We start from the raw sequence: 23400 nt of genomic DNA on the forward strand, positions 1-23400 counted from the left end.
ATATATATATATATATATATATATATATATACAGCTACCATAATAAAAATTACGAAAAACTTCGTACTACATTATAGGAAACAAAAGAAATCTTTATTTCACCCTGACAGTTTCGGCTGACAGTCCAGCCTTCTTCGGAGGATGCAGTTGAAATGAAACGGTCATGGCCGAACCCGCTGCACAAGGGCCGCCCACCCAGTTTGGGGGCCAAAGGATACTTTAAAAAAAGCAAAAAAGGGAGAAACAATAGAACAAGAGAGAGAGAACTAACGAAGGAAGCAAGCCTTCCTCGTTTTGTCACTGTTGCTTCCTTCGTGAGTTCTCTTTTTAACACGAAAGTGCTTTATGCCGGGGTCCGCCAAGATTTCAGTGACGTATTTCCGTCACAGAAATGACGTCGAAAAAATATACACAATCAGACGGCAAAGAAAAAAAGGTACCGTCAACGGGCATCGAACCCACGACCGCTCGGTCCGCAACAGCAGTTGCCGGGCACGCTATCCACTGTGCCACGGTCTCACACTCTGGAGGCTTTACGAACGCGCCTTTTATATTTACCACTCTCCCGGTCGGCTAGGTGGTGTTGACCTCTGGGAGTGGTAAGGTAAAGTAATTCGTCATCGCTCTGGCCTCCGCGACTAGCACCTGCAACGCGTTACACGTCCGCCCCATTCGGCGCGTTTTCAATAGAAGTTCAATTTCTTAATGCCTTAACACACCGCGAGGTGGCGACCTTTGCCCAAGCGTCGTAAAAGCGTCGGCGTCGCTCAGCGTCACACTAATACAAAGCAAAAATAGCTCTGCGACGCGCGCTCTGCGACGCGGCAGCGTTATGCACGTTGGAGTCAAGCGGGAAGAATGGCGCTCGTGGTTTGTCATCGCAGGCTTGCACCCTGCGGCGGCAATGCCTGGCGAAGTGTCCGGGATACCTTTATGCGAAGCATATAGGGGGATTGTCAGTGTATGTGCCAATGGTTGGCGGCGGCAGTGCTGGACCAGAAAACTGGAGGAGGAGGATGGCTCACAGGACGCTGAATAGGTGGTACTGGCCCTTTGCGGCAGCCATGGAAGCTACCGCAGCATATGTAAGTGGAGCAGCCACAATATTTGGCTCGCGGGCAGCTGGCAGCAGCTCAGCGACCTCTCCTTGGATGACGTCACGGATGGAAGACGGCAGAGTCGTGGTAGGTTCCTGAGTGAAGGGCACCAGGGAGAGCAGTCTTGCGACTTCTTCGCGGACAAAGGCTTCGATTTCTATTGCAAGCGATACTTGTTCGGGGCCGATAGGGTCTGTAGAGAGTGATGCCACATTGGGTGTCGTAGCTCGCCTCCTCAGAGCTCGCTGCTTGGGTAATTCATTATAGCTCTGGCACAAGCTAATAACATCAGCAACAATGGTCGGGTTCTTCGCCAGCAGCATCTCAAAAGCATCATCATCAATGCCTTTTATGATGTGCTTTAGTTTAGATGCGAAGCAGGTTTTGTTCGGGGCTGTATTCGGAGTTCCATTGGCGACCGTCCGCTTTCTACCCCCTTAGCATAGCCATCTGAGCGCGCGCTCGCGCCAAGGAGTCTTCTTCCTCTTGTTCTTCGACCGCCTTGATGATGATACGTGCAGAGCACTTTAGGGGCCCGGGCTGCCGTATGCTGTGCTAGCTTGGCGTAACGCAGACAAACCAATGTGTGCTGCCACGCGCCAGCGCGTTCGGGCCTGTGTAAGGGGCAGGATAAGACGCTGTGGCCTCTCCCCCTTACACTTTCTCAGCAATCATGTGATGGCGTCGGGAACGAGATTCTGCAGACGCGCGATCAACCAACGCGTTGTATCCTAGTCAGAACGCGCTGACACGCGCTAGGGCGTTCTGGCCCGTGTAAGGGACTGGGTGAGACGCTATGGCCTCTCCCCCTTACACTCTCTCAGCAAACACGTGATGGCGTCGGAGAACGAGATTGTGCAGACGCGCGATGAACCAACGCGTTGTATCCTAGTCAGAACGCGCTGGCACGCGCTAGCGCGTTCTGGCCCGTGTAAAGGGCTAGGTAAGACGCTGTGGCCTCTCCCCTTAGACTCTCTCAGCAATCACGTGATGGCGTCGGGGAACGAGATTGTGCAGACGCGCGATGAACCCACGTGGCGTGCTCCAACAAGAGTTCGGGACTATACTCGCCGACAACTTTTCTTGGCACTGAAGGGAAAGCTACGGGGGCGGAGCGTCTGCACATGTACTACTACGCGAAGTAGTCCGGTTTGGCGCGCGTCTCGTAACGCCATGGAGTGTGATTGCTAGCGTTGCACTTCGACGCAAACGCCGCTTAGCGTCTAAGGTACGGGTAAAAGGCGCGACTTTTTCACGCACGCAAAAACGCGAAGTAACAACGTGTAAAGTAAAAGAAATGCAGATATCTCGCTTGTGTGCGCTGCGTTCCGTGACAAAAAAAAAATCACAGCATATCCACGGAGTGAATGATGATGAGTGGGCGAAGCTGCGGAGGTTCATCCGTAAACCGTGAATCTTCCGTGAATTCTGCCCAGTACATCATCACCGACGTGAGATCGGGCGCGTTTATTCTAAAGGTTCGATGAGTTATGACGACTTGCAGCTCACTTTAATTTTACATGTACGCTGTGAATTTTCATTGTTTAGAAAACCATTGCTTTAGAAAACATCTGGCGTCTTTCGTTAAGCAGCTGGCGTCTTTTCGTTTTGCTTTAGAAACATCTGGCGTTCTTTCGTTTTGCTTTTACAAAACATCTGGCGTCTTTCGTTGGTTTCGTTGGTTTATTTCATCAATCAACGGCGTTTTGAACAAAATTTTTATTGTTTAATCACGCACACGAGAAATCTCACCAGGCACTACCTTGGAGCTAAACAATGGCTGCTAATGGGAATGAGAGACAGAAGAAGTCGGCTTTTAGCTAACACTTACACTTCTACTTCTACTAACGTTTCCTACTGGAACATGCCAATGGCTGCTAATGGGGAATGAGAGACAGAAGAATTCGGCTTTTAGTTAACGCGCACGCTGCGAATTTTTTATTGTTCAACAACGCACAGGAAAAATCTCCCACCGGCACCACCTTGGAGGTCAAAGCGTAAGACTGGTTACGCACTACGACTACTACGACTACGACTACGACTACGAGGGACGAACGGGTGCCGCCTTAAGGAGCTTCGCCCCTAAAAGCTACATGTAGAAAGTGAAGCAGCAATTTATATATCTCACGCAGAAAATACGGACGCAATTGTGGGACTACATTCATTAGCGGTAGGATACGTGCATTGTGGCTCTGTAGCCTTCGCTTCAATGCCAAGAAATGTTGTCGGCGAGTATAGTAACAGCAACAGCATCAACAGTGAATTCATGGTGTCAGCATTAACGCGTCAGCACAGATCGACAACGTCTTAAAAAAACTCACAGTTTCGCTGCAAAGGCGAACCAATGAATGTGATAGCAAGAAACTAATGCTAACGAAGTGAGGCTCGCCAATGAATACTCCCAGTTTGAAGAGCGCTCCTGGGGCAAAGGCCGCCGAAGCAGGGAAGGAAACTACCGTGCTTCAAGTATCGACCTGTGACACTTGATAGCTCACGCTCATCTTCTGTTTGTTCGTTTAGCGGCGTCCCTTGAGCTCGAGTGACTTTCGTACGCTGCGTAACATGAGCGCGGCCATCACGGTGAAAGCTCGAAACATCCCTCTTCCCCTCACCACGAGAAAACCGCGCGAGCAGACAGCGGAAGGGCAAGGTCCTCCCTGCGCAAATATAGAAGAAGCGAGCGAGCGAGCTGATAACTTTAAATCCGCCCGTCTAAAGTCACTGGAAAAATTTCAGAGTATCGCATCTGTTTTCCGCGCGCCGCCGCCGACGCGATTGGCTTACTCGCATCACATGACCTCTCACCGCCATATCCCTTCCAAGCGCTTTGGCTGCAGGCGCGTTCACTGCAGAGCGTGGCCGGACATATAGCAGTACCACGGTCCCCAGAAGTACTTCGTCGCTTTTTTAAACGCGTCATGCAGACAGGGGAGTAAGCAGGCATTTTTTTCGGGGGGGGGGGCACGGGCCCGGTGTGCCACCCCCGGCTACGCCACTACATGCAGATTGCAGAAGAGAGTAGCTCACTATCAATCGAACGTCACTGGTGAGCTACTCTGGGAATCTCGTTTGCCGTGTGAGAAAAATTAACGTCAAAGAGCGCCGTTCTACGTGGCCGCATGGTTGTCCTGAACGAATTCGCCCCCCTCGAAATACACTCCTTCCTGCAGTGAACTACACTAACTTTGCTGGATAAGATCTTATGCGACAGGATACTTCACCTGTTCGGTTCGCTATGGTCAGCGATATTGAAAACTACATATCTTTCTATTTGCTCGGCTGTTTATATCTCCATCTGTTGAACAGATTACGCATGCTATCCGAGTTATAAGCGTGTCACGCACGAGAGCGAAACCGAAGATTTATTAAAATAATAACTGTTTACTGGTATACCTTGAAGGCAATTGTGGCACGATCTTTGGGATTGCACAAAACAGAAACGTGGAACTCTGTTGATAAACTTGCTATAAGGCAATGCTATCAAGCGTATTTTTACATTTGGTGCAAAAAATGCTGCTAATGCTGCATTGCATCGAGCGTACCCTTAAAATACTGTATAGTTGGTGAGAAATGGTCACAGCAAAAAAAAGCAGATCCCACGCATTGAGGGAGTAGATTTTATGCGCGCCCTAGGTCTATATACATACTGTGTTGCAATAGCATGCGCTTTAAAAATTCCGGGATGTGCTATTTCTGATCAAAAGAACATAAAGCACCGTGCCGAGGAAGTTTTATTAAGAGTGCATTATGAAAAAAAAAAGTGCAGCAGTACAGACACTGAACCCCAGCTGTTTACGCGCTGGCAACGCAAAAAAAAAGAACTGTTTGTCGGAACGCAGCAAAATATTTGCAAATTCATTGCAACGTTGGTAATATTAAGGAGACAAGAAATATGAAATGAAACAATTAAGTAGTGATATCAATAATTCTTATGGCCTATTATCTACGTACCGTAAGATAAGATTCACCTTACCAACCGCACGCCGATTCGCCCGTGCATTGGGCTGCTGGCGTTCCGAATCAAGGCGTCGCGCACAACTTCCAATTACCGTACACACACAACTTCTATTACACATATCAACCAGTTGAACAGCAAGCACGGTGCGCAAGCAAGCAATGCGTCAGCGATCAGTCGAAGGACGCAATGTTGAATGTTTTCGATGTTGTTCGATAACGTTGTCGAGTGCAGTGAACCTGAATGCTGACTGGAAAGCTAGCGCAAACAGTCAAGATTCACCAAATGTCGAAGTAAATGGCATCTCGCACGATGTCACTGCGCTAAGGCAGCTATATTTACAGATCCGGACCTAGCGAACACGCCTGGGCGTGACACGAAAAGAGACCGATGAAGCCATGAAAAGAGTTCGCGAGCACATGGCAACATTCGCCGTACGTTTCATTAGTTACACCGCTAACCGCGCAGTCGATCCATACCTGTCGATGACTCGAAATCACTTCTAATAAACTCTTGAAGAAACACACACACACATCATGCCGTTCCGTCGAGCGTAACACGGCACTGAGGCTATAACATCGGTCACTTCTCAACACACGCTAGCAACGCGCCGGACGGTCTGGAAGGGACATGGCCGCCGCCACCCAATGTTGCCCGCGTGCAGCCTACCTTTGCGGTACTCTGATTTTCCAGTGACTCTACGCCCGTCGCGCTCCTCGCGCCATCTCGCTGGTAATGAATAAACGCTTATAAGCGCCTGCCGTCTCTGAGTCCTGCCAGCGGTAAAGGGTGTGTATATAACGCTCGCCGTTAGCTACCTGAAGGATCTGCGCTTTCTGGCGTAGTGGTTAGCGTCACGCACTGCGGAACGAGAGGTCGCTGTTTCGATTCCGCGCTTCGAAAGCATTTTTCTGAGTTATTTTTCTTTGGGACTTTAATATATATATATATATATATATATATATATATATATATATATATATATATATATATATATATATATATATATAAATATATATATATATATATATATATATATATATATATATATATATATATATATGCTTATACATTGTGAAATATTAGAAGAAAAGGACGACGATGGGACTAGCGCATTTTGGAGCGAGCGGCTCGTGGCTCGCGCTGAACTGAATTTGGAACGGCCTAGAATGGACGCTTTGCAAATGTGCTACGGGAAATAAAGTCGCCCCTTTTTCCACTCATCTACGACGAAGCTTCCTTTCTTCTACATTTCATGGTGCCGAGAAACCCGGGAGTTTTGTAAACCAAGCGACCCGACCACGAAAGGACTTCAACAGCAACGACGATGGATTGGATCAAGGGCAAACGAGCGACCCAACGAGCCTTGCACACGCGTCTCCGTAACGAGGCAAGTCAACTCATTCAATCGAGTCAGTTCAGCGCCCCGGCGCTTCGAGTGCTACACGATAGACTAAAGAAATGCAACGACGGACTACGGGTGCTCAACGAACAGCTGGAGGAACACCTCACGGACGAGCAAGCTGCCGAGGACTACCTGTCGGTCTCGGAGTATGAAGACAACGCGGCAGCAACGTTGTCCCTTCTTTCTTATCACATCGAACAACTTCAGCCTGAAACGACGGCGGACCGAGGCCTGCTGATGCCCAACGACGTCGCAACCCCAGGTACGACTGCGGGAGATCGTTTTTTCGGTGATGCCTCAAGGCCGGTTGCTGGTGCTTCAAGACTACCGAAGCTTGACTTAGTTCACTTCAACGGAGCAGTGCTACAGTGGCAGCCGTTCTGGGATGTATTCAAGCATGCCGTTCATACAAACGCCGGTCTGACGAACGTCGACAGATTCCACTACCTGAAATCCCTTCTGGTTGGACCAGCGGCCAAAGCGATCGAGGGAATTCAAGTGACTGATGCTTCATATGCCGATGCCATCGAAATTCTAACCAACCGCTTCGGAAACACCAGGATCATCGAGCAGAAGTACCTGGAAAACGTCAGAACACTCAAGCCTGTACGATGCTCCACTGACGTGACCGCCATGAGGAATCTCCTAGATACGGTGACCATACAGAGAGGTCACCGTATCTGAAGATACGGTGACCTCTCTGTCTCAAGAGAGGTCACCGGGCCTCTCTTGAGGTCTCAAGGCTCTTGGACGATCGGAGCTTTCATACGCTGCGATGCTTGTCGAGATTCTGACGAAGGTGATCCCCAATGACATCGTGGTGGAACATTACAAGCGACAGAGCTCACTGCAAAGGCCCAACGAGACTCAATCGTCAGAAACGGAGCTACAGCAGCTGTTGGAGCATCTACGGCTGGAGGTGAGAAAAGCGGGCAACAGGAGAACTGTGTGCGCGACACACCTGAAGGAAGGCGTGACAGGAGGCCCAGTGCGACGCCTACCGCTTCCGTTTTGCACAGCGAATCTAACAAGACGACAGGTACTTGTTTTTTCTGCCTTTCTCCCGCACATGCTACGGAAGCGTGCACCTCTACCTTAAGTTTGCATGAGAAGAAAAGCCGTCTGGCCAGATCGGGTAGACGTTTCAAGTGCACAATATCAGGTCACCGCTCTAAAGATTGCCGACGCAGCATCCGATGCGCTAACTGTAAAGGGAAGCACGCAACAGCTGTTTGTGACCCTAACTACGCGCGAACGAAGAAAGCAAGTGAACGCCCGAGCCCAAGCTTGCATGCTGCCGCTGAAGCGTCTCCTGACAGCTTGTTTCAGAATGACGTATTACTGCAGACGTTCCGAGTATGGGCTCTAGGTGACCACAGTTCTTGCTTCATAAGAGGAGTACTCGACAACGAAAGTCAAAGATCGTTTATTAGAAAAGATATATCTCGACAACTAAGCCTGCCCATAATGAAGAAGGTAGATGTAGACATGAAAGCGTTTGGTGGTTCCAGTGGCGCGCCAAAAGAGCAACTCAACTTAGTAAAGGTTACGTTGATGAGCCAGTTTGACAGCGTCAAGCACGAAATCGAGGCATTAGAGGTTCCTTTTATTTGTGATCATTTGATTGAACCTCCGCAGTCACATGCATTTGTGCAGAAGCTTGTTGCTGAAAATAAGTTTATTGCTGACTTTGTATCGCTACCTGGCCTAAAGACAGAAGTCGGCATTAGCTTACTCATTGGAGCCGATCAAATATGGAAGATAGTGCTTAACGACGTTTGTTCGCACGAGGAAGTCACCGGACTAGCTGCGATCAACACTAAGCTCGGCTGGGCCTTTCAAGGGCCAGTTCCATGTGATGGGCGCATTTTTAAGGAAGCCAGCACGCACGTTTGTGTACTCCGCACGAGTTGCGCAGAATTTAACGTGTCTGAAGCCCTACAACAATTCTGGGATCTAGACAGCATAGGCATTTCGGACCCTTCTTCTAACGAAAACCAAGAAAATGAAGTGGTACGGCAATTCACGGAGAAAATTGCCTTTAAAAACGGGAGATATGAAGTAGCGCTTCCGTGGAAGCGCGTCAAGACAGATCTCGCAGACAACCGAAGCGTTGCAGTTAGACGCCTACAAGGTTTAGTGCCGAGATTTGGAAACAACGAGGAACTCATTCAGCGATACGACAAAGCGGTCAGACAGTATGAACTGGATGATCACGCTGAAAAAATGAACGGACCACAGTCGGCAGAGAGATGTTACTATATGCCACACCATGCAGTTATCAGAGAATCATCCTCGACGACGCGGCTGAGGGTGGTTTTGGATGCTTCGTCACACGCACGTGGAGCAGCGTCTCTGAACGAATTATTAGAAAAGGGACCGAAGATCAACAACAACATGGTCAAGATGTTGGTGAATTTCAGGCTGCACAAGATTGGACTTACTGCCGATGTATAAAAGGCATTTCTTCAAATCGGCATTCACGAGCCTGATCGAGACGCCTTACGGTTCTTATGGTTTGACAGCCCGCCGATGCCGAGTGAACCTACACCAAGAATTGTGGAATATCGAATGACACGAGTGCCATTTGGAACCACGGCAAGTCCATTCCTCTTGACAGCGACGCTCCAGTACCATTTCAGTCACGTCGATCCTGCGCTGAGATCAACGGCAATGCAACTTGCTGAGAACTTCTACGTTGACGATCTCGTCACAGGAGTTAATTCTTCAAACGAAGCCTTCCGCCTCTACAAAGAAGCGAATCTCATCCTGAGCAGAGCCGGCAGGAAGCTGCAGAAATGGTCCACTAATGATGATGAGCTCAGACGACACATCACTAATGGATTGGACTCCGGCCCAGCAGCACCTGTTACCAAGGTTCTTGGTTTGCTATGGGATACGAAAGCTGACAAGCTTGTTCTAAACATGGAATCCCTGTTGGAGCTTCTCGAAGAAAGGAACGACACAAAGAGATGTGTCCTCCAGACGACCGCACGGTTTTTCGACCCATTAGGTTGGCTATCACCGTTCATCATTAGGATGAAAGTGCTCTTTCAAAGATTGTGGGAGCACGGTACAGCGTGGGAAGAAGTTATGCCTGAGCCACTTAAAAATGAGTGGGAAACTTGGACCAACGAACTGAAAGGATTTCAGCCCTTCTCACTTCCCAGGTGTGATCTCAAGTTATTACTTGACAAGCCTACAAGGTCACAGATTCATGTATTCGCGGATGCCAGCTCTTGTGCTTATGGTGCTGTCGCTTATCTGAGACTTGAAGATCGATGCGGTAACGTGGGCGTTCAGCTTCTCTTTTCGAAGTGTAGAGTGGCTCCAATCAAACGAATCACGTTACCATGTTTGGAACTGGTAGCCGCTGTTCTGGCTTCTAGAGTCCTAACGTTCTTGCAGGAAGCTCTAAAATCGAGGCACTGGGAGATGGAAGAGCACATGTGGACGGACTCAACTGTAACGCTTTGTTGGATCCAAAGCTCAGCAATCAAGTGGAAGCCATTTGTTTCCAACAGAGTCAACGAGATCCGTCAAGCAACAGATCCAGGCCAGTGGCATCATTGTCCGGGAACACAAAACCCAGCCGATCTGCTGACGCGGGGACTTGCAATAACAGAACTTCGAAATAGCCAGCTCTGGTGGGAAGGACCAGACTGGCTTCGACGTCCGGCAGATAGTTGGCCAAGATCGCCTGACAATCGAGATTCTGGAGCTATAGACGAACAAGTTGCGTCCGAGTTAAAGACAAGCGTCCCAATACTATTGAGCGTCACAACAAAGCCACTTTTCAATGTCGACAGAGTTAGTTCTTGGTTGCGGATCACAAGAGTCACCGCATGGATAAAGCGCTTCGTGTACAACTGTCGATCGCCCATGTCTCATAGGGAAGGAGGACTTACAACTACTGAACTTCAAGAAGCAGAGAAAGTCTGGTTCAGGCAAACCCAGACAGAAACTTATGCCAAGGAGAGAGCCCAACTCGAAGTTGGACAAGACCTCGACAAGACGTCCTCAATAAGAGACCTGAATCCCTTCATCGATGAGAAGGGCGTCATGAGGATCACAACTCGCCTTCAGAACGCCGACGTCACGTACAACGAGATGAAGCCTGTGCTACTGCCTTGCAACCACGCGGTCACGCGCCTCATCATTTTTCAAGCGCATAAATCTGTGCTCCATGGTGGTGTCGGCGATACCTTAACTGAGCTCCGCACCCGGTTCTGGGTTCCCAGAGCGCGGCAAGCAGTGAAGCGAGTGCTACGAAAGTGCGTGATTTGCGCGCGGTTCCGAATCAAGGCTGCGAGTGCACCGGTAGCCCCACTTCCCGGTGATCGTGTGTGCTATTCGCGCCCTTTTCAAGTTACGGGAGTTGACTTTGCAGGGCCAGTGTTCGTGAAAGACTTCACTGGCGTTAAGGTGTACATAGCGTTGTTCACGCGTGCAGTATTCAGAGCAATTCATCTTGAGTATGTTGTTGGACTTACCGCAAACGCTTTCGTCATGGCATTCAAAAGATTTTGTGCAAGGCGAGGAATACCGCGAATAGTGTACTCGGACAACGCTAGCACATTTAAGAAAACTGCACGTGAATTAGCTTCCATGCACCAGATGTTGAGGAAAGATGAAGTCAGCCAGTATTGCTCCACCCACAGCATAACGTGGAAATTTATTGCAGAGAGAGCTCCTTGGTGGGGTGGCTTTTGGGAGCGGTTAGTTCGTATTGTGAAAATGTGTCTTCGCAAGTCGTTGGGAAAGGCGTCTGTTGATTCACAGCAACTGAGCACTTTGCTGGCTGAAACTGAAGCTGTTGTCAATTCCAGACCAATATCTTACATTCACTCTTCCTCTAGCGAGCCAGAAATCTTGACTCCGTCTCATTTTTTATTAGGTAGCCGTCTCTTGTCAAACCCTAAAGCTTCAGACGAACGGGGAAAAACGAATACTGAGTTGCTCAGTTTGTGGGTCCACAGGCAGCTAATAATGGAACAACTGTGGAAGCGATGGCTTCGTGAATATCTCCTCACACTCCGAAGCGTTCATTCGAGGAAACCATCAAAGACTAACAGCATAAAGAAAGGGGACGTGGTGATTATTCACGAGGACAACGCTCCCAGACTGTTCTGGAAAACTGATGTAGTAAGTGAATGCGTTAAAAGTAAAGACGGCATAGTTCGTGCGTGTAAAATTAAAATACCTAATGGTTCGCAGCTGTTCAGGCCTGTGCAAAAATTGTACCCTCTAGAACTCGCCACCTCAGGCCCCGGAGTGTGAAATATTAGAAGAAAAGGACGACGATGGGACTAGCGCATTTTGGAGCGAACGGCTCGTGGCTCGCGCTGAAATGAATTTGGAACGGCCTAGAATTGACGCTTTGCAAATGTGCTACGGGCAATAAAGTCGCCCCTTTTTCCACTCATATACGGCGAAGCTTCCTTTATTCTACATACATATACGGTGCATGACGGTGGCGACGGCAACGGCAAAATCCAGCCGAGACTGTCCATATAATTGCTATCGCAATCATATAGCTCGTGAACGTTTCACCCGTGTCTTATGCACGCGTGCGCGAACGCTGCTCTGCTTGGAGTTTTCTGATGGCAGGTCATTCGAATACCGCCGTGATTCAAGTCTGGAAGAGTAACCACGTTCGGACGACGTCTCCCTCATGGTTCCTGAACCAAAAAACTGGCAACACCCGCGAGGTAGAACACCACGCGCGTTTACTTTTCCGCGTCGTTCCCAATATTTAGAGCGATCACCCGTTGGTAAGTCGAGAGCCAATTTTCGACGTCGTTACCGTCGGTTCCGCTGAAGATTAGAGGCTCCCGCAAGAGAACACTGCCAGCACAGGTCACGGGTGGGGAAGGGAGCGTCTGTTGGTCCGCGTCCGGCATGGTAAAAGGTAGCGTCCGAGAATGGCGATCCAGGATGGCAGTGGAGAACGTTACCCACTACGGCTCCACCACATATAAAGGTGATTTATTGCAGTGTATCGTGCAATGTATCGAGCACAGTTCGCTAGCTCGAGCCTCTGATGCACGCTCGACGCTACCGTCCCTGCGCCGGTGTACATCCTCTTCAATGCAATCTATATATTGCGAGGCAACGTTTATAACCCCCAAGGCTATTCTGCCTTGGCTCGAGTATGAGCCCCACAGTACAAACCCAGGCGGTCATGATGAGTATGTATATATGAGAAGATGAAGCGCACAAATAACGCTAACGATATATATATATATATATATATATATATATATATATATATATATATATATATATATATATATATATATATATATACAGATAGATAGTTCAATGGGCCAGTTCTTTTGGAGTAGTGGGTATAACACAACGGAGGCGTTGACAACAGTGATATATATATATATATATATATATATATATATATATATATATATATATATATATATATATATATATATATATATATATATATTGTCGCTGAGTGCCGTCCAATAATCAGCATAACAAGTTTAAAACACACACGCACACACACACATATATTCTATGTGTGTGTGTACGTATGTATGCATGTAATCATCTCCTCCTCGCTATTTTGCATATCATCGTGTTTCCGCGGTCTGTGTTATAACGTGTATGCAAAAGCAGAACTGCAAACGAAAAAGCCGTCATCTCATGATGAACAAATTCCTTACGGTATTAGCGCGCCTTTAATAATTTCCCCATTGATGAAAGTACCCAGGACGATATCCATGCTTCTGTTTGCTGCAGGAATCGAGGTGGCGCCTACAATGTCGAACCAGTACTGGAGTACGGCGAGGCTTTTTCTCATGGTATGTGTGTGGAGGCTTCGATCAACCGTATAGCTTCGTTTGCAGCGAACACAACCGCGTGATAAGCGGATCGTGCCCCGTGAAACACGCAAAGCTTAGTATAGGGATACTCTGTAGCGAAATCTATGCACAGCAACTGATAACAGCCTAGCTCACAAAATCTAAAGCAACACACATTTTTTGAAACTTGGAATAGCGCAAGCTTATAAATAGCAAAGCTTTTACGCACAGGGCGAAATATACCCAGCCGACGCCTCCCGTAGAAAGATGCTTACCGCATTCGCCAAAAACCTCCTTGCCTTCCCTTTCTCTTTTTCGTCTTTTATAACGGAGGCGGTAGCTAGCGATCCTTGCGGTGGCCGCTTGCTACACACATGCACGCCTGCGCACACCACCACAATACCATTGGCGGCGAGAGGGGAGAAGGGGGTGCTATCTCAAAAACCAACCAAATCTCAAGTCAGGGTGGCTGAATAGTTTAGCGAGCGACGGCGCAGGCATCTTTCTAGAGGAGGCGTTGATCCTGCGCAGGTGAGTGCGGGTAAACGATATTTCAGTGTCTAGAGTTTGAATCATGTTATTTTTTGGAGTTCGTAAACGTACGTTTCTTCCTACTTCTTGCTCTCTAAACAGCTTCGCAACAGTCGCAACCCTTTGGGCGAAATTATCGCAGTCGACAAATTATCCACAAAGCAGTTGGGGTGAAATTATCGCAGTCGCTAGGTGTCTGCGCAAATGTTACACAGTTACACAGGTACAGTTGTCACCCCTCGCCAAATGCGAACATCGAACGAAGTAGGACCTTAACCCATAAGCAAATGTACGTTCACTCTTTGTGACATCTCAGAACTTCCACGGGACCTTCTTCTGAACTCCTGGAGAGCTATCAAAAGGAGAGAAGTTTATACAGTTGCTAACATTAGGTCAACACTTTCCTTTCAGTATCTACATATGCGACCGTGACCGAAAATAGCGGCCTTCCAGTGCCGGCGTCCAGTGGTGGCGCCTGCCATTCAATCCCAAGCACAAGTCGCGGAAGCATCGAGGAAATCATACAAGGATACGACGCAAGGTGAGCCCAAATGTCCAGTAGTCCTCTTCAGTGCGGCAACTCAGGGCGCACAGGACGGAGTCTACTGTTTTCACACAGATTATCCCGGCGATTGATGACTACTAATGTTATATTGGCAATATATTAACTGGACCTCTCAGCGTAGATCGTTGAGACCTTGAATTCTCGTCCGAATACGCGGAAACTGAGAAACCCCTTTACAGCCAATTATATCGCATTGATCAACATTGCCGCATTTAACGAAAAAAACCAAATATCATGAATTCTACTGAATAAAGTAATGATAAACCTTTGAACAGGGGATATCGCTAGAGCCCCTGTTCTGCTGCGCGTGATGACGATGAAGAATTATGGCAGAGCCCTTTGTAATGGGTTGGAAGCATTCAACAGCCCACACGTTCCGCAATGCGCATTGTGTGACGCCTGGTTACAGAATTCGCGTTGTGCGACGCTTGGTGCTTATTTTACTCTTCTACCACGCTATATTGCATATGCTAATGTGGTTCCTTCCCGACATGAAGCCTGTATAGGACCTTTTTGCAAAGCAGTTTCAAGCACCGGCATGGCTCAGAGGTTCAATACTGGGCTCCCACGCAGAGGGCCCGGGTTCGAACCTCGTTCCATCCTGGAATTTTTTTCTTATTTCGTTTTTTCTTTCTTATTTCGAGCGATACTGGTTACGGACACTGGCGGCGGCGGCAGCGGCGGGAGCGGCGGCGGCGGCGGACAACTACGGCGCCAAAAACGGCCGGTGAAATGATCTCATAACAGCTTTTGCTGTAAAAAGGCCACTTTGTCGGGCGCGATGCAAGGGCAGTTTTCAAATAGAAAGAAAATTAGGAGCGTTGCGTGATAGAAACCACGCTCAAGCTGCTCCGAGATTTGCTTACCACCAGCGGTACATGGCGTATATAAATAGCTCGCCGTTATTTCGCCGGCGCAAACATGGCGTGTGACTGAGTTGTCTAACGCATTGCGCTGGGGAGCGCGGGGTTTCTCTTTCTTTCATAGAGCAGCACCCACTCAGGACAGTCATGATGATACGCGCGTGCATGCTAAGCACCCCAGTATTCAGCATATAATAACCTCGCGTTACAGAACTGCGATCGCTTCACTCGGTCTCCTCCTCCCGGCGGGTCGGTGTCACTCAAAACCTCGGAGGTCTGGGAGACCTCGCTACGCTCCACAGACCCTGCAAGGCAGAAGATCGCCGCCCGCCGGGCTGCCAACGTCATGGACTTATTAGACATGAACATTTGAGTGCGGTGGGATCGCGCAGGGACCCAGAGGGCCTGGGAGGTCCTGAATTCCCTTGCAGTAAAGTGTTTTTCGACTCCCTCCAGCAGAACGCCAAAGATCTCTGAAATTAAAGACAGCATATAGCGTTAATTATCGCATTTTTATAGCCTTTCTTGTTGAAAAATCGTGGTCGCGCCGTAATGCCTCTTGGTAGACCGCGTAGTGCAGCATTTTCTGAGCCTTACAAAAATCTCTAGATTGAATAAAAGGACGCCAAATTCCTGAGAGAGATAGAAAATTCCTAGATCTAGGGATAAATCCCTAGGGTTGGCATCACTGCCCTTCGTACTGCATCTCAACCGATCTCAGCGCTACGCCAGCGCCACCTCTCGCGAAGGCGACAATACCTGGCCGCCTCTCGAAGCTAGTTTGCAAACTGAAAATAATCTAAAAACATTGCGGCTGCTCGCGAACCGCGCAGAAGTGCGTCATAGTTGTGTTCTGGCGGGATCGAGCGCTGCACCCGCTAGGTGGTGATAGTTGCACCCGGAGGCTTGCGGTTTGTGAAACCGAAACTGACACTGGTCAGTAATGAGGAGCCTGTAATTATCTGTCACGCGCTGCAGCAAACAATGTGCCGTGTTATGACTAACAGGCCACCAGCAACACACTGCAGCAAATAAACGTGAGGCCAAAATTTTTGTGTCAGTAGCCCTTTAAGCGAATCGGCTTCGCAGCTATAACGTGTTGGTCAATCTGTCAATCGAGAAAAACAAGCTGATGTCCTTCCACAAAATATCTCATATAGCGTAATTAATGCCTTTGTCTGGTCACTCGCAGGGATGCTACTCACTCCACACAGAGCGAAAATCGCCAGGATATTAGCGGTGTCCACGGCGACGTCAACCGCGCCAAGAGGTCATCAGGGGAACAACGCAACAAGTGCGACATATGCGACAAATCATTTACAATGAAGAGTAATCTCGCGAGACATCGCCGCGCGCATACAGTAGTCAAGCCCTATCATTGCGGCATATGTGATAAATCATTTTCACAGAACTATAATCTCGCGAGACATAGCCGTACGCATACAGGCGACAAGCCCTACTATTGCGTCATATGTGGTAAATCATTTATACAGAAGCAACATCTTGCGGCCCACCGCCCCACCCATACAGGTGAGAAACCCTATCACTGCAGCATATGTGGTCAATCATTCGTACAAAAGTATAATCTCAAGGTACACAGTCGCACTCACACAGGCGAGAAGCCCATCAAATGCACGATAGGCACCAAGTCCTTCGCAGATCCGGGAAATCGTCGTGCACATGAGCGCACGCATAGGGGCGACAAGTCGTATAAATGCGAAATGTGCGCTCATTCATCGAAGACATCCTCAGATCTTAAAACGCATCAACGCACGCACAGAGGTGAGGACACGTGAGCCTGCCCCCCAAAAAATACAAACTCGTAGAAGTCATGCAACAATGAGCACCTCGACATTCACGTGGCTGTGTATATCTGCGCTAGCGAAATGGGCGATAAGTCATACGCGTACAAAAAAAAGCTTTCTTCAGGAACCATCATTGAATATGAGAGCTGAATTTGTATATGGTGTTGATGCGGTGATGTTTTTATAAATTTAACTACCCTCATACCTCATGACGAAAACACGTGGCCACAACCACACTCGCATGGCTGTGCATCCTTCATTAGCGAAATTTGCAATAAATCATTCACGTACAAAAAAGTTTTACAACGGAAGAATCGGTGAACATGAGTGCTGAATTTTGACGTGCAAGTTGTGTGGCGGTGGCTTGGGAAATTTAACTCGCCTCGTACCTCAAGGCAAGCCCACGCTGGTACAATCACATTCACATTGCTGTGTATCCTACACTAGCGAAATCCGCAATCAATCATTCGCGTACAAAAAAAATGTTTTAATACGGAACCATCGATGAACACGAGTGCTGAATTTTTACGTGCCATTCGTGCGCCACCTTTTGAGGGATTTCATTAACCTCATCGCCTCATGACAAGCACACGTGGGCACCTCCACAATCACATGGCTGCCTATCAATTCGTTAGCGAAATGTTTACTAAATCATTCGCGTACAAAAAACTTTTAATACGGAATCATCTATCAAGATAAGAGCTGCATTTTGACATGCCAATGGTGCGATCGACCAAGAAGGAAAAGACTGCTTCCGCCTTCTAGTCGTCTTAGGCAAATGCATCAGGGATTGTGTCACTTGATGACTTGGAGTGGTAAATTCAGATTATCTCAGTTACTGCATATAGTATGTGGAAAACGAAAGATTAGGAACTCCGTCCATTAAAGTGGCAATTCAGCTACCTACCTCTTGCGATGTAGCAGAGATAATCATGTGTGTCTGAACAGGAAGCAGCATGCCTGTTAACATCTTTCATCCGGGAAGATCGGGTGAAAATTCACGTGCTGGACTGTCGCAGCTTCGCCCATGTACCGACGTTGCACAAGTATTCCGACGCTACAAATGCTATGCCTGAACAAACAGCTGGCCGTGTTGACCCGACGCCTCAGCTTAAAAATTGTGTTTTGTTGATATGCGACACAAGACCACAATAATGCTAAAGCTACCACTAACAGTGCTTTAGACTTTGTCTTCCTTCGGAATGTATTGTGTTATTGCTTTGTTTGTTTAGAAATGATTTGTGAATTGAAGTATGTAAAGCAATGCAAAATATTTTGTATACAGGAAATTATATAGCCAATATTTTTTAAGAAAATATTATTATTTTCTTGTTCAGTGGCACCTGGGTTATTCTTTGGGCGTAAGATCACGGTGTAGTCTCCTGAACGGGCCTCTAAATATGTTGAATACGAATAGTATATATGCTGAATGCTAGAAATTGACCTGTAGAATAATAATGCTTTGTAATATAACAATGCTTCTTAAAGCTATGACGATTGATAGTAACTGAAATAAGCATCCCTGGTGTAGAAAATGCAACTTTTTAATGACTTACAGGAAACGAGTGGCAACGCTGCTGTTGTCATAGGTATGTAAATGTGTCGTCCAATACACGATGTAGTGGTGCGCATCCTTCATATTATTCACAGCTTGCATATGACAAGTGAAATCGTACATTTTACTTTTTGACGTTGGCGGTAACGAGGGCTCTCTGTCTTGAAATACTGACGGACATAAGGCGTCGACAGTTTTGTCAGAGCCTTTCGCCACTTTATATTATGAAAGGGGTTGTGCAATGTCGTGTATTCAGGCAACACCCAAGCGTTTAAGCGAGCTTCAAAAGAGCTGATACCATGTTTAAAAAGCTCTCCGGTAGCCAGAAACACTGAGCGTTTTCGGTAATGCCTACATCCAGGGAAAAAGTTGAAAGCCTCAGATGCCTCATCAAACGCGAAAATTGATCGGCGGTGCCGTCGGCGTCCCGCGGCGTCGGTGTCAATACGAGTGTTGTGAAAAGTCATCCCGCTATGACGTCAACATATAATGTCGTTATGACGCCACAGATCACAAAAATTTGAGACGTAATTGTGACGTCATCATGACGACACAAAACCCGACCTCGCACGATCACGTCATCATATGATCATCATAGCGGGGCGGGGAAGGATAAATACATTGACGAAGCAGTAAGTATGGCTTTCGCCTTCCAGTCGACTTAGACGGATGCATAAGGAGCCCTGTAAGTTTTGTGGAGCACGACTACTCTTTCACGATACCAAAAACACTACGCTTGCTGCTAGAAGGCGCTTAGTAAGCGAGAAAACGCACAAAAAGAAAATGTGGGTGGCGATGCCACCTTGAAGTTTCCGCATCATTCGCCATGACGTCACATGTTGTGACAACGCCTACTAGGGATTACGTAGTTCCTAACCAGTAAAAAATAAAGTACATTGTCCTCTGAGGTGGCCATAGACTTAAGGTACCAAGTTTGGGGAAATTTTGTTGAGCCAATGGCGCCAAAATACAATAAGTACATATTGAAAGTCACGCAAAGCTTGGTACAACAAAGCACGGACCCGTCGCCGCTTGTACTCCCCGTCGACCGACACGTCTATTTTCGAGATGCGCGGCTTCCTCATCGGAAGTAGGCAACTAGGCTATGCACTATAGAACGGAGGTTGCGCGTGATGTCTCAGTCGGTGGGCGTTAATTAGCTACTGCGCACGCGTGGGTTGGGCAGGTTGTGCGGTATCCGGTCGCTAGATGACGCGATGCTTGCTTCGTCTTTCTTTCCATCTTTTTTCTCTCTCTACTTACTTCTCTCTCTTTCGTTGATGCTCTCTCTGTATCTCCTTTTGTTTTTCTTTCTGCATTTCTTTCTCTGTTTCTCTCCTTCTCATTCTTTCTGTGCTACGCCTTACACTCTCCCCTCCTCCTATCCATCCTCCGCACCATAACATCTCTCCTCCTGACGCTCACTACCCTTTCCCACCCCCTTGCTACACTGTACTATACAAGGCCAGGCTACGCTCTGCTAGCGTACCTGGATAGCCGAGTAGTTAGGGCGCTCGCCTTCATATCGAGGGTACGCGGGCTCAAATCGCGCCTCGTCAAGAACTTTTTTTCGGCAGGAACTTTTCTCTTTCTCTTTGCTATACCTTTCTTGCATCTCTCAGTTTGTTTCCCACTCTCATTCTTTCTCTCTCTCTCTCTACTCGAGGTAGCCGCACATTGACACATACCCGTTAAGATGATGATAGTTTTCTGCGAATTGACTCACAAGGAAACGATTTTCTAAACAGCTTTGCTGTTAAAACTGAAAATGAAGCCTGTACCCCCGCATGCAGCAATCAACCAAAGTCGAATACAAATACACGGTTAGTGGTTTTAGAAAGGCCCCCACGGATATGGCACACTCGGTTTGGCAACCTTCTGCGTCGTTTTCTTACTGCACACATTCGCACAGAAACTTCCGTAAAGTACCATGCTCCGAAGAATAAAATAAGTTCTTTACGCCCATCCTAAGCACAGCCAAAGAGCAAGAAGTACCGCCCCGCCAGGTACTGGACGACTTCATCAGAGTTCTTGACGCGGAAGGGGTCTCTGACAGTTAGGGACGAAAGCTGCTTTTGCAGGCTGCCAGACACGAAATACTGCCACGTGCTACGTTCCGAAAACGTGTATTTGGATTCGATTTGCTTCATTGGAAGGGTGTTGTTTATAAGCCGAGGTCTCGAATGTGTATCGGTTCCGGAGTCGCGCTTATCAGTGAAGTTATCCTGAGCACGTTTGACCGCGACCTGACAGTAGCTCTAGATGGAATCGTGGTGAAGATAATTCGTTATGTAATAACAATAATATATGGGGTTTAACCACTCAAAACCACGATATAATTATGAGAGACGCCGTAGTGGAGGGCTCCGGAAATTTCGACCACCTGGGGTTCTTTAACGTGCACCTAAATCTAAGTACACGTGCCTCAAACATTTTCGCCTCCATCGAAAATGCAGCCGCCGCGGCCGGGATTCGATCCAGCGACCTTCGGGTCAGCAGTCGAGCGCCATAACCACTAGACCACCGTGGCGGGGCCTAATTCGTTATGTAGGCGATTAACTTCTCTTAACTGAGGAGAATGGGAGCGCCAATACTAGAGACAACGTGCTCATTGTATCCAAGGAGAAGGGTTGTGGCTTGGGCTTCACTTTCAAAGTTCCTAGGAAAGGGTGCATCCAACGCCTGGACCTGAGTATCGCGACCGGGCGTGAGCATACCCGCTGGATGTGTTCCCCGAGGTCTGTGAAGCCTATTCTGGATTTAGGATCCGACCGCTGAAAGTGGAAACATGGAATTGCCACGCCTTGTCTGGTTTCTGCTTTGTGCAAATGCTGCCCGCATCGAATGATGGAAGTTTTTTCTAAGCAACTCGACCGCCTGGAACAGTGAAGCTACGCCAGTAAAGCTTTGGGTTTCCTCGGCGAACGTATTCTCAAGAGGTTGAATCGTAAAGGAAGGTGTGACGCGTTTAGAGAAGCTCCTAATAATGAAAAGCCGGTCGTTAACATTCCGTATGTGCATACCTTTTCTCACCGCTTGCTGAAGCTGGGAACTTGCTTCTGTGTCAACGTCGTGTTTTACGCTAGGAACAAGTTAAGTCGCATCTGCGTAGCGGTTCAAAGGAATCCAGCGTGGCACGGAAAGATGGAGTGTGTGCGGCGTGAAGCACCGGGACAGGTTAGCCGAGTGTGCAAAGAGAGTAGTCTATCGTATTCCTCTGTCATGTGGGAAGTGTTGTACTTGTCAAACCGGACGGTGTTTGAATAACCGATTAATGGACCATAGAACCTCGTTGAAGGGGAAGCCATTTTCTAATCTCAGCGTACATTGTGAAGAGTGTGTCATCATTTACTAAATGAAATCAAAGTGTTGCCAAGGCTCAAAAATAGGACCGCGCGATAAATTGTTGAGGCTTTCTTCGTAAGTCCGGTGACATGCGTGTGTAGAGGCTGCCAGTCGGCTTGCATAATCTTGAAATTGATTATCTAACCGCCAACCTTTAATCTTAACCAAGTGTCTTTGAACTATATACGCGTGTTTTCGACAATAAAATTTCCAGTTGATAGCCTTCGCTTGTCTCGTGTTTTTTTCTTCGTTTCTTGTCCCCCCTTTTTTTTTGCGGAAGTGCTCTTCACCATGGATTACCAACTATCCCAATGCTCTGTTCTTCTAAGTTGTATTTAAAGAAACTGGACACTTTATTGAAACAAAGGTAATGTAATAATACACGATTTATGTGTTTTTACTAATTCATCCTAATTGTAGTTAAATGTACATTTATCATAAGCTCACTGATGTTCTCTTTTTTCATGGTATTTATTCAAAATAGACATGGCACTAGGAAGCTATTCAGTGCAGAAAGAGAAGTAATATGTTCATTGTGCTCGTGTCGCGGCCCAATGACAAACACGTGGCACTAAAGAACTACCAATCATCTCTAGAGCCATTCCTTGGAACTCCTTCCGAAAAAAAAACTCTATACGAATGTCCATGTAGTGCCATGCATATACTTTCCCAATAATACACTAGAGCAGTGGTTCTCTAGTGTAGGTTCGCGGACGCGCAGGATACATAGTGTCACTGGACACGATTTCCTGTGACAGTGTCCTCTCCAGATTTTTTCTATGCTTCACCGCATAACAGCTTTGCATTGCAGCGGAGCTGACACGTTTTCCCTTCTCCATGAGGTGGCTGCAAAGCTTTTGTTGCAATTTCCACGGCATTCGCTTTTTCCAGGCTTGCATATTTGAAGAACAAGCATCGCTAGAAACAGGCAGAATGTGGCTGCAGACCGCAGAACTTATTCACGAGCTGTCGAGATCGAATTGGCGTGACACTTTAGTTTGACCATTCTTTGACATGGAGAAAAAAAAGATGCCCATTTCACGCTGCGTGTTGTGTTAATTTATGACACCCCCTCCCCCTTCTTTTCTCTTACTGGAAGGAGTCCATCACTTCCACCAGTCCACAAGGGGTCCCCAAAACATCCATGGCTGAGAACCACTGCATTAGAGGGCAATCTGGCGCTAGCATCAATGGGAGCTGCATTTCATTGCGCTTCAGCGAGCATAGGAATGATAACTAGTGCATGAATTTGTCTAGGCTTTGTTCTTTCGGCTCCGCTTGGCTCCGTGTGGCCTGCGGCCACCTTGTCGCTAGACGAAGTTCAGCAAACGTTCAGCAGTTCCACTTCACCATCTTCACCATTTTAGGCTCACCAATTCAAATCGGCTCACGATGTTTTAAAACACCCATTAGTTTAATCGAAACCGCAACAGAAACAAAACCACAATAAACAAAGCC

At 47.6% G+C, this 23400-nt stretch overlaps 1 protein-coding gene across 1 annotated transcript in view; it reads left to right on the plus strand.

Annotated features, from left to right (window-relative positions):
- The first annotated feature begins 14755 nt into the window (after nt 1-14755).
- LOC119405560 (zinc finger protein 431-like) overlaps nt 14756-23400 on the plus strand; it is a 48627-nt gene continuing 39982 nt past the window's right edge. Inside the window, exons 1-2 of the mRNA XM_049419441.1 lie at nt 14756-14764; nt 16731-16885. Coding sequence (XP_049275398.1) covers nt 14756-14764; nt 16731-16885 — 164 coding nt within the window. The remainder of the gene's footprint in view (nt 14765-16730; nt 16886-23400) is intronic.

The sequence above is a fragment of the Rhipicephalus sanguineus genome, chromosome 9 (genome assembly GCF_013339695.2).
Source record: "Rhipicephalus sanguineus isolate Rsan-2018 chromosome 9, BIME_Rsan_1.4, whole genome shotgun sequence".
Lineage (NCBI taxonomy): Eukaryota > Metazoa > Arthropoda > Arachnida > Ixodida > Ixodidae > Rhipicephalus > Rhipicephalus sanguineus.